Source organism: Eleutherodactylus coqui, chromosome 6, assembly GCF_035609145.1.
Source record: "Eleutherodactylus coqui strain aEleCoq1 chromosome 6, aEleCoq1.hap1, whole genome shotgun sequence".
NCBI lineage: Eukaryota > Metazoa > Chordata > Amphibia > Anura > Eleutherodactylidae > Eleutherodactylus > Eleutherodactylus coqui.
The window spans coordinates 16,997,301-17,008,201 of NC_089842.1; the positions used below are offsets into that span (position 1 = coordinate 16,997,301).

At 52.4% G+C, this 10,901-nt stretch overlaps 1 protein-coding gene across 1 annotated transcript in view; it reads right to left on the reverse strand.

Annotated features, from left to right (window-relative positions):
- The window catches only part of UBR4 (ubiquitin protein ligase E3 component n-recognin 4), a 90,626-nt gene extending 80,730 nt beyond the window's left edge, over positions 1-9,896 (reverse strand). Inside the window, 5 exon segments of the mRNA XM_066606353.1 lie at positions 485-624; positions 2,444-2,573; positions 3,966-4,069; positions 4,184-4,281; positions 9,760-9,896. Coding sequence (XP_066462450.1) covers positions 485-624; positions 2,444-2,573; positions 3,966-4,069; positions 4,184-4,281; positions 9,760-9,884 — 597 coding nt within the window. The 5' untranslated portion in view covers positions 9,885-9,896.
- Between the last annotated feature and the right edge of the window lie 1,005 nt (positions 9,897-10,901).

Here is a 10,901-nt window from a genome sequence, read left to right on the forward strand (position 1 = left end):
TGCAAATAGTGCAGAGGGGCGGAGAGGAGGCAGAGAGGGGGCGGGAGCTCAGGTCCTGCTCTGAGGCTCTTCCATCCTCTCCCCCCCCCCCCCCCCCCCCCTGCACACAAGAAGATCGTATATTGGTCCCGGCTGCAGAGAGAAGAACTGCGCATGCGCGGATGAGAAGGGGCTCGTTCCCGCGCCGACAAGAGCTGCTGCGGCCCGACAAGAAGAGGAGAAGATTCTTGTGGTAACCAGGGACGACGGAGGAGCAACACAGGGGGGGGGGCACCCCTTCAGGTAAGTCCAAAACTTCTGTTTGCTTCATTTTCCATGCACAATGTATATTACAAAGTGCATGGAAATGGGCAAACAGAAGTAATGAGACCTAATGTTTATGGCCGGACAACCCCTTTAAGGATGCACAGAAAACAACATGGTAAAAGGCTTTCACCTGAAATAACGAAGATGCAAGGGTTAATGCTACTAGAACACAACTGACCTGTGTGTGCGAAGCAGCGGATGAGGATGCGGAGCCTCGGGGGTTAAACACGGACATCAGTTGGTTCAGAAAGTTCATTTTCACCTCTTTTTGGCGCAGTTCAGGACTCAGAAGAACAGTGGTTTCTTTCTGATCCTCCACTGTTGACAGAAGAGAAGATGAGGATAAAGGTCTATTTACACAGAACGATGATCACTTTGCATAACCTCTTAGGTAGCTGATTAGCTACTTAAGAGGTTATTACTGCGTAAATGAAGGCGGAGCGGGATATCGCTGAGAGCTCCGAGAGCAGCAGGAGCCCTGACAGCTGCTTTGTTCTCAGAGCTGTCAGCTGGTATCCCGCTGAGAGCTCCGAGCCGGTTACCAGCTGAAAGAATAGTATCAGCGGTACCCCGCTGGGAACTCGGCGTGCGGCACTGATAAGAGTCCTCGTTGAATTTTAGCTTGCTAAAACTTAGCGCTGAAAGCACAGTGCACGAGGGCCGCGCGTTCAGACAACGATTACCGCTCAAAAGATGGCTTTTGAGCGAATTGTGAGCGATAATCGTGTCTAAACGGGCCTTTAGTCGTCATACACTTTTCTACACCATATGCTGTGTGCCTGAAGGTCAGGGGTCTCCGACCCGCAGCTCTCCAGCTACTGACCACTGCAAGCTACGATACAAGTCTACTGGATAAGAGCAAACAAGTGATCTATGTAAGGAGGAGGTGAGCCACTTTATGAGCACCACTTATCTTGTACTGACTGTTACGTAGCAAAGCTGCAGGATTCAGAGCTGAAATCCTCCTAGCTTTCACTGCTTGTTCAGCGTATGCACAGAGTTTGCTCTGGTGACTTGTATTCTGTGACCGGTCATCTTTACACACAGCGTACAGTCATCTACTGTAGGGAAAACTGACCGCCCCCCTGTGTTATAGGAGCTCAGCTCAGATATTAGGAATTACTGCTCACAAGCTGGTTGCTTCAAATTAAAGGCAGAATAGTGAGTACAGCTCTGGAGTATAACACAGGATGTAATGGCCCATTTAGACTCAACGAGAATCGCTCAAAGCCATCTTTGGAGCGATTCTTGTTGCGTCTAAATGCACTGACATTGTGCCGTTTTTGTACACGAGTCGTTAATCACTCACTGCAGGTTTTCTTGCATTGAGCGATCGGCTGTTAGCCAGCTGCGCTGATAAGATTCTCTGTGCCTGTGTCCAGCTGGGAATTCACAGCGGGACACGGGCCGTAAGCGTGCAAAACAATACAGCTTTTTGCTTATGAAAAATAGCTGTATCGTTCTATTAGGGCCTCGTCCCGCTCCGGCTACATAACTGTATAGTAGTTACTTAACTACCATAAGGTATGCAAATATGATCGCTCAAAACTGTCACTCAATCTGTTTGAGCAACTTTTGAGTGATCATCTGTCAGTGTAAATGGGGGTCTAACTCAGGATCAGTGCAGGATAAGTAATGTATGTACACAGTGACTCCACCAGCAGAATAGTGAGTGCAGCTCTGGAGTATAATACAGGATAAGTAATGTATCTACACAGTGACTCCACCAGCAGAATAGTGAGTGCAGCTCTGGAGTATAATACAGGATGTAACGCAGGATCACTACAGGATAAATAATGTATGTACACAGTGACTCCACCAGCAGAATAGGGAGTGCAGCTCTGGAGTATAATACAGGATGTAACTCAGGGTCAGTACAGTACAGTAATGTATGTACGCAGTGACTCCACCAGCAGAATAGTGAGTGCAGCTCTGGAGTATAATACAGGATGTAACTCAGGATCAGTGCAGGATAAGTAATATATGTACACAGTGACTCCACCAGCAGAATAGTGAGTGCAGCTCTGGAGTATAATACAGGATAAGTAATATATGTACAAAGTTAATGTTTTCGGTACATTAATTCTATATGTAAATTCATGTGTGTAAATCTCAGGCCGTAGATCTTCACACTCACCATCAGAAAGAGTCTGTATCGTTTGTGGCAATTTTGAAGATTTCATCATTGCAGTAAAAGTGATTATTTCGGTGCGATCCAGGCGGCTGGTGCCGGTACACAGACCTTTGATCAGTAGAATCAGGTGCTTCTACAAGTGATAAGTGAGAGTTGTAGTCAGTAAGATATTCTTTCGTACAGCCAATGGGCTGCTCAGTCTGCAACACAATGAAAGCCAGTGACCCGTGCAAAGTAGAATACAGTAAGCACCTACAGCCGCCGGCATCCTTCTTCAACTTCCCCCCCTTTTGTTGGGATACAGAACGGCGCTGCAAATTAAATCTGTCGACTTCTATGGGCAACCAATTTATGCCAGAATTGAGCTACTGTCAGTCGTTCCTAAAGGCCCTTTTAGACAGGGCAAATGTCGAGCAAACGATGCCCGACACTCGTCCCCGCACAGACTCGTTCTCCTGCTGCTGCACGGGAGCTAGTATCGCTGGCTCACAGCGGGGAGGCTGCAGGAGATTTTTTTCTCCCCCGCCTCCTCCATTGACTTTTCATAGCAGCCGTTCAATACTGAATGGCTGCCATTTACACTGAGCGCTCGTCGTCCAGGATGTTATGCAGCATAAACGATGGACGATGAGCAGATCGCTCACCGTAAATAGCGGCCGTTCAGTATTGAACCGCTGCTGTGCTATGTCAATGAAGAGGGGCGGGAGAGAGCGAGGAGAGAAATCTCCTGCAGCCACCCCACCACCCTGATGGCCGCTATGAGTGAGCCAGCGATAGCAGCTCCCATGTGACAGCACGGGAGCGAGGAAGAGTGCCGGGCATCGTTTACCTGACACGTCCCGTCTAAATGGACCCTAAGGCCTCTCTCACGCAGGCGATTAACGCGGTGTTCTGAATGCCGCCTTAACTGCAGTATAACACTTCCATTGAAATCCATGGGGCCTCGATGACACGTGTTCGATCACAGCGCTGGACGGCGCTTTCTAGTGCCACGATTTTCGAGTGCTGCCTGCTCTGTTTTTTTTAGGGAACCTCCTCACAATGATGTGGTGTGCAAAACTGCACTGTTGGACGCAGGGAGCTGTCGAAAGCAAAAGTAAAATTGGGGCAAAGCACCGCGATTGAAATCGCAGCACTTTGCCGCGTTCATGTGCGAGAGGACCTCAAGGCTAATGGTATAGGGTTGTATTTTCAGGCTGTGTGCTTATCCACGTAATGCCACGCACAGCACATGGCCCCATTATAGCCTATGAGACTGTGCACATGAACTTATGATCCACGTGAGAAAAAAAAAAATCATGCCATATCCCATTCCACTCTCACGAATGAGAATAGGACATGCAAGGCCTGTATACATATATTGTCTGTGCGTACTGGACAGCATACGGGTGCCTGGGTGCTGTTCGATGTGATTTGTAGCCGAGTTTGTGGGCCACTATTTGCATTACTGTCGAGTGCTTTTAGCTTAAGAGGGCAGGTGACCCTACATCACCTGATGAAGCGCGACAGGTAAACTTGCACCCACCTGAGACACCGCACAGGCCTCATCAGGACTCTCCAGCCGCAGCAGACAGAACTCAAGCAGGACTTTACAAGCAGCAGCTACAGACTGTAACTGGTTCCTGGGAACTGGGGGAACAAAGAGAACCGTGTAGATAATGTACTGGTATGGAACTACAAGCACCAGCAGCCCCTCTTCTCATTGGTTACCTGCTGGCACTGCCCTTTAACAGAGATACTTACTCTGGCTGCACACGGTGGTGATATAATGTGTGGACAGCGCGACGAAGGACGAGTAGAAGGGTTCGTACTGCTTGTCGTGGTGAAGAATCTCCGATTCACTGAAATGAAAAGAGTCACGGATTAAATGAGCGCCAATGTAGGCCAAACACATAGTGCCCCGGCCCTGCTCCTACAGCGGATGGCGTGTGACAAGGCTTACATGCGGGTAAGAGCGATCAGCCTGGGGTACCGGGCGCAGAACTGCTGTGAAGCTGCTATGCAAACACTGCAGGCGCAGACCGGGACGCGGCTGGTTACCGGCCTCTAAGGCCTCGTTCACACCGAGGGAGCACTAAATGTGCAGTAATACACCAATGCTCCGGCTCGGAGGTCTGCTGCGGGTCACACGGTCAGAAAACCCCAACGTGGATCTGACCACCGCTCTCATGTTACACAGCAGCTGGTCTGCTTTTCAAAAACTCTCAAAAATGTGGAAAATTATTGTTTTGTTTTTTTTAAAAACTGATGAGTTTTGTGTTTTTAATCAATATTTAAAAACAATTTTTTACACACACTGCATAACATTAGCTTAAAGGGGTTGTCCCGCGCCGAAACGGGTTTTTTTTATTTTCAATAGCCCCCCCCCCCCCCCCCGTTCGGCGCGAGACAAACCCGATGCAGGGATAAAAAAAAACAAACCGTCCAGTACTTACCCGAATCCCCGCGCTCCGGTGACTTCTGACTTACCTGGTGAAGATGGCCGCCGGGATCTTCACCCTCGGTGGACCGCAGGTCTTCTGTGCGGTCCATTGCCGATTCCAGCCTCCTGATTGGCTGGAATCGGCACACGTGACAGGGCGGAGCTACGAGGAGCCGCTCTCTGGCACGAGCGGCCCCATTCAGAAGACAGAAGACCGGACTGCGCAAGCGCGTCTAATCGGGCGATTAGACGCTGAAATTAGACGGCACCATGGAGACGAGGACGCTAGCAACGGAGCAGGTAAGTGAATAACTTCTGTATGGCTCATAATTAATGCACGATGTACATTACAAAGTGCATTAATATGGCCATACAGAAGTGCTGAACCCCACTTGCTTTCGCGGGACAACCCCTTTAATGTCGGTTTCACTGACCGCGCCGGCGGAGGACCACTACTTCCCTGCTGTGATGCGAGGTCATTTTGACATAAAAACGCCTGGCATCCGCGGGCGCTTCACAGGATGGCAGGTGCGGTCTGCGAATCCCGGCCCAATATCGCACTCGTCTGCGTGAAGTCAGCCTTAGAGACCTTTCACATGACTGGAACATTCCCGCAGTCCGCCCCTGAAGACGCAGGTTAATCTGCTGCGGCGGATTTCAGCTCCACATCCCGTCTACAGGCAGATTTTGGTGTGGTCTGCGATGAACCCGCCTGCTGTGTGATCGCGGGGACGTGGCACACTCCGATCCCATCCACTAGCGATATGGACACAACGCGGTCGGGAAAATAACACAATTTTTAACGTGAGTGACAATTCACTTGGACCAATAGAAAATTACAGCAGGTCCTATTCTTGGGCAATTCGCCCATTATTTTCTTTGGGAAGCAAAAAAAAAACCCCAAAAGACTGGCATCGCACCCACATCCAAGCGTGAGACTGATTTTTTTTTATACCACTGAAACGTGTGATTTTCAAGAAAAATGGCATGTGCCTAGAGATAGCATGTTCCCAACAATTGGCAGTGCAGCCCAGTAACCAGCACTATGGCACGGGCATTAACAGCGTGTAACAGCGCCAACTACAAGGCTTCATCTGCCCTTGCAGCCCGGCAATAGTCAGGAAAACGTGAGTGTTACTGCTTGCCGCTGGCGCTCGTTCACACGGCTGAGACCCGCGCTCCAGATTCTCGGGCACAACTTACATGGCGCGACACACGGACCCCCGTCCATGAGCTCCGGGACGTACGGGACATGAGAAATATCACTCACGTTAACGAACGCATTCAAATTAACGGGTTCATCGTCTAGGAGAGCGGCTCAGACACGGACAGACCGCGGACGAGAACGTCGCTGTGTGAACGCACCTAATAACGAGGCCGGCACTTGTCCATCTTCCTGGTAAAGGGTCGATTCAGGAGGCACGGGGCAAGATGGATCAAACATACGACTGCTGATCAGAGGTGCCCCAATCCCCCTACTTGTTACAAGGGTCATGCGGAGAGGCACCATCACACACGGATATCCCAAAAACATCAGGACTGTTACAACCGATGGACGGGTTCATGTATACGACGGCTCAGACGGCTCCGGCTGTGGGAGGCAGCGATCACCACTGCGACTCAACCTACCAGGCAAGGAAACAAGCAGATGGGAGACCCCCGGTCTGAACTGCAGGAGTCAGACCCCTCCCTGGCTCCATGATTAAATATTAACTTCTTCATGGCCGGCCTATTTTGTACCTTAACCCCTTCCTGCTATAGGACGTACAGTTACGTCCTGTGGGGTCGGGGTATGAAGAGAGATGGCGAGGCGACTTCTCTTCATATAGCGCGGGCTGCGGCTGTTTATTACATCTGACACCCGCGGGCAATAGCTGCATACAGCCGCACGGCTGAGCGGAACTATTAACCCTTTAACCCTGCAGGTGTCATGGCAGCAGGGAGCTTTCTGAAAGGCCATAAGGCTATCTTGATGATTGTGGTATAATGTAATACTATGGCATTACATCATACTGCAGGAGCGACCAAACCGCGCATGTTGTGGTCCCCCAGGGGGGCAAAAGAAAAAGAAGAAGAAAGTTTTACTAAACATTAAAAAAAAACAAACAAAAAAAAAACCTTTTGCCATATTTATAATAAAATAATCTAAATAAAACAAAACTACATATTTGGTATCGCCGCATCCATAAAAGTCCGATCTATCAGAACGCATTATTTACCCCGTAAGATGAACGTCGTCAGAAAAAAAAATGAACACCTGAAATGCACCTTTTTGGTCACTCCGTCTCCCGAAAAAATGATCAAAAAGTCGTATGTATTCCAAAATGTTTCCATCACAAACTACAGGACGTCCCGCAAAAAACAAGCCCGCGCGCAACTACGGCAACGGAAAAATAAACGTTATTGTGTGCGAAGATGGCGCCAGAAAAATGGAAAAAAATTAAGTGCCTTTGCAAAAGAAACAAAAGTAGTAAAGAAAAAAAAAACTACGTAAGTTTTATATCGCGGTGATAGTACGTTTTTTAGTACATCAAATAGCACCATTAAAAGATAAAACTCGTCCCGCAAAAAACAACAACCCCCCCCATACAGCGACGCCGATGGATAAATAAAGGGGGAGGGGGAAGGGGCCACATCATTAGGGCTAAGGACCAAGTAACTGTCATGGCCGCATTCCCAGAGCCATAACGTGCGGGCCGCCGTCAGAGGGCTTGTTTCTGCTGGGATGAGTTAATATTGTTTTCTCTATTGGCACCTCTCTGGGCACATACAAGGTGTTGTAGAACTTATCACTTTTTTTGGTTGGGCGTGGGGCGCACATGGGTTAAAAATAACCCAGAAATTCCCCCATTGTTAGGGCTAATGCCCTCATAGCTCACTGTGCACCGCGGTGGAATCACCGGCGGCATGTCCTACTACCGCAGGAATATGCGCAGACGGCTTCCATTGGAGTCAATAGAAGCCGCCCGCCACGCTATATGGGCACTGTAGACATCGTTAGTATAGTGTGAATACGCGCCCCGCCCACCGCGTCATGTGACGGCAGTGTCACGCGGGAACTACGCAGCGGATCCGGAGGGGAGTATGGTGTCTTGGGGGGGGGGGGGGGGCGCCATGACGGACTCTGCTGTGGTATTCGGCTTGTCGCGCCCGTGGCCCCCGCGGGCAGGAGCCCTTGTAGAGATTATTTTTACTACTTTAGCACAACGGAGAAAAACAAATAGATGTTTGGTAAAATGAGACCCTTGTATCTTCCCGGCAGCGGGGGGGGGGGGGGGGGGGTCTGTGTCCGCGGGGAGGGTCTGCGTCCGCGGGGAGGGTCTGCGTCCGCGGGGAGGGTCTGCGTCCGCGGGGAGGGTCTGCGTCCGCGGGGAGGGTCTGCGTCCGCGGGGAGGGCGGTAGTTTTCATTAGTGCCGCTCGGAGGGTCATGTGACTTCTGGTTACTTTTTATTAGTCTGCTGTTAGTTTTTACCCTCTGGCCAGGCTGCTCACCATGTGACACGATAGGTAACACCTTGTTTCATCGTCTCGTCCGTTACAGACGCAGTAATGCCGATCATCTGCTGCGCTCTGAAAACATTTCAAGTATTTTATCCTTTTAAAAGGATTTTTTTTTTTTTTTTTTACTTGAACTTTTTTAGTCCCTGAAAAGGACTTGAAGATGTGATTATTGGACTGCTGGGATAATACACTGCATTCTACAATGCATATAACAGCAGCGTAGAGGAGACGGCCGGGTTGTCAGGGGGAGAGGAGGGGGAGGGGACCAGGGTGACGGCCCGGTTGTCAGGGGGAGAGGAGGGGGAGGGGACCAGGGTGACGGCCCGGTTGTCAGGGGGAGAGGAGGGGGAGGGGACCAGGGTGACGGTCCGGTTGTCAGCGGGGGAGGGGGCCAGGGTGACGGTCCGGTTGTCAGCGGGGGAGGGGGCCAGGGTGACGGTCCGGTTGTCAGCGGGGGAGGGGGCCAGGGTGACGGTCCGGTTGTCAGCGGGGGAGGGGGCCAGGGTGACGGTCCGGTTGTCAGCGGGGGAGGGGGCCAGGGTGACGGTCCGGTTGTCAGCGGGGGAGGGGGCCAGGGTGACGGTCCGGTTGTCAGCGGGGGAGGGGGCCAGGGTGACGGTCCGGTTGTCAGGGGGAGAGAAGGAGGGGGAGGGGACCAGGGTGACGGTCCGGTTGTCAGGGGGAGAGAAGGAGGGGGAGGGGACCAGGGTGACGGTCCGGTTGTCAGGGGGAGACAAGGAGGGGGAGGGGACCAGGGTGACGGTCCGGTTGTCAGGGGGAGAGGAGGAGGGGACCAGGGTGACGGTCCGGTTGTCAGGGGGAGGGGAGGAGGGGACAAGGGTGACGGTCCGGTTGTCAGGGGGAGGGGACAAGGGTGACGGTCCGGTTGCCAGGGGGAGGGGAGGAGGGGACAAGGGTGACGGTCCGGTTGCCAGGGGGAGGGGAGGAGGGGGAGGGGACCAGGGTGACGGTCCGGTTGCCAGGGGGAGGGGAGGAGGGGGAGGGGACCAGGGTGACGGTCCGGTTGCCAGGGGGAGGGGAGGAGGGGACCAGGGTGACGGTCCGGTTGTCAGGGGGAGAGGAGGAGGGGACCAGGGTGACGGTCCGGTTGTCAGGGGGAGAGGAGGAGGGGACCAGAGTGACAGTCCGGTTGTCAGCGGGGGGGGGGGGGGATGACGGTCCGGTTGTCAGCAGTAGCCGGGTGACATTACAGGCTGTCAGTTTCTATGACGACGGTGAGGCGCAGGATGAGGGTGTCAGGGATGAAGCGGGACCCCTAACCGTCGGGGTGTGTCGGGGCCCTCGGTTGTCAGGGCCGCTCCTGCACCTGTCATGGCCGCAGTGACACAGCTCTCTCCCTGCCCGGCCCGCAGCCCGCTCCCCGGCCCTCCTCACCTCTCTATCACGGAGGCCAGGAGCTGCGGCAGCTCCTTCATGTCGAAGGCCGAGTAGGAGGCGGATAGCAACGGCCGTACGGCCACCTCCCAGCCGGGGCCCGAGCTGCCACCGCTCGACGCCATCTTCCTCCCAGACAGTGACTAAGCATCTACCGGAAGTGACGCGTCCCTTTACCAGAGAGCGGAAGTCACGTAACATCCGCCGCTGACCGCCATCTTGCTTGTGGCGCCGGTGTTCCACCATGTTGGTGACGGCGCAGGGTTTGAAGGTTCTCACATAGTTATTATACCTGTGGGGCATAACTGCAGTCACCACAAGCTTCATATCACATAATGCCCAGAAGATGGGAAACTATATGTGAGGTGCTGCTATTATATGGCTTTTTTTCCCAGGAACACCTGTTCTATAGTTCTTATACCATTACTACTGGGCAAATGATAATTATGGCGGCACTATATTTCAGAATATACACACTTTGTAATAAAAAATGAACGGTCTTGTGGTTCCCCCTTGACCTATAAGAGGCTCCTTGTGTGTAGTGACCTCTTCTTCCGCTTGTAGAGCTTGTTAACCACTAGACGCCTCTACGGTGCAGAGAAGAGATTTCACCCCGTTACCAGAGTCTGAGAGGGGCGCATTATTGGGGTGTGAGAAGCTGGATGGTCATATCCATGAATTGTTTCCCACCGGGCTGTTCTGACCAGACTGCTAGGAGGTGTTGGGACCAGTGGATGTGTGAGGGCACACAAGGTGACCGTGCTCAGGACCCCCGACAGACCACCAGTAGAAGGGAGCGTCTGACCAGACTGTTAGGAGGTGTTGGGACCAGTGGATGTGTGAGGGCACACAAGATGACCGGACTCAGGGCGCCCCCTACAGACCACCAGTAGAGAGGAGCGTCTGACCAGACTGTTAGGAGGTGTTGGGACCAGTGGATGTGTGAGGGCACACATCGTGACCGGGCTCAGGACCCCAGACAGACCACCAGTAGAGAGGAGTGTCTGACCAGACTGTTAGGAGGTGTTGGGACCAGTGGATGTGTGAGGGCACACAAGGTGACTGGGCTCAGAACGCCCCCTACAGACCACCAGTAGAGAGGAGCGTCTGACCAGACTGTTAGGAGGTGTTGGGACCAGTGG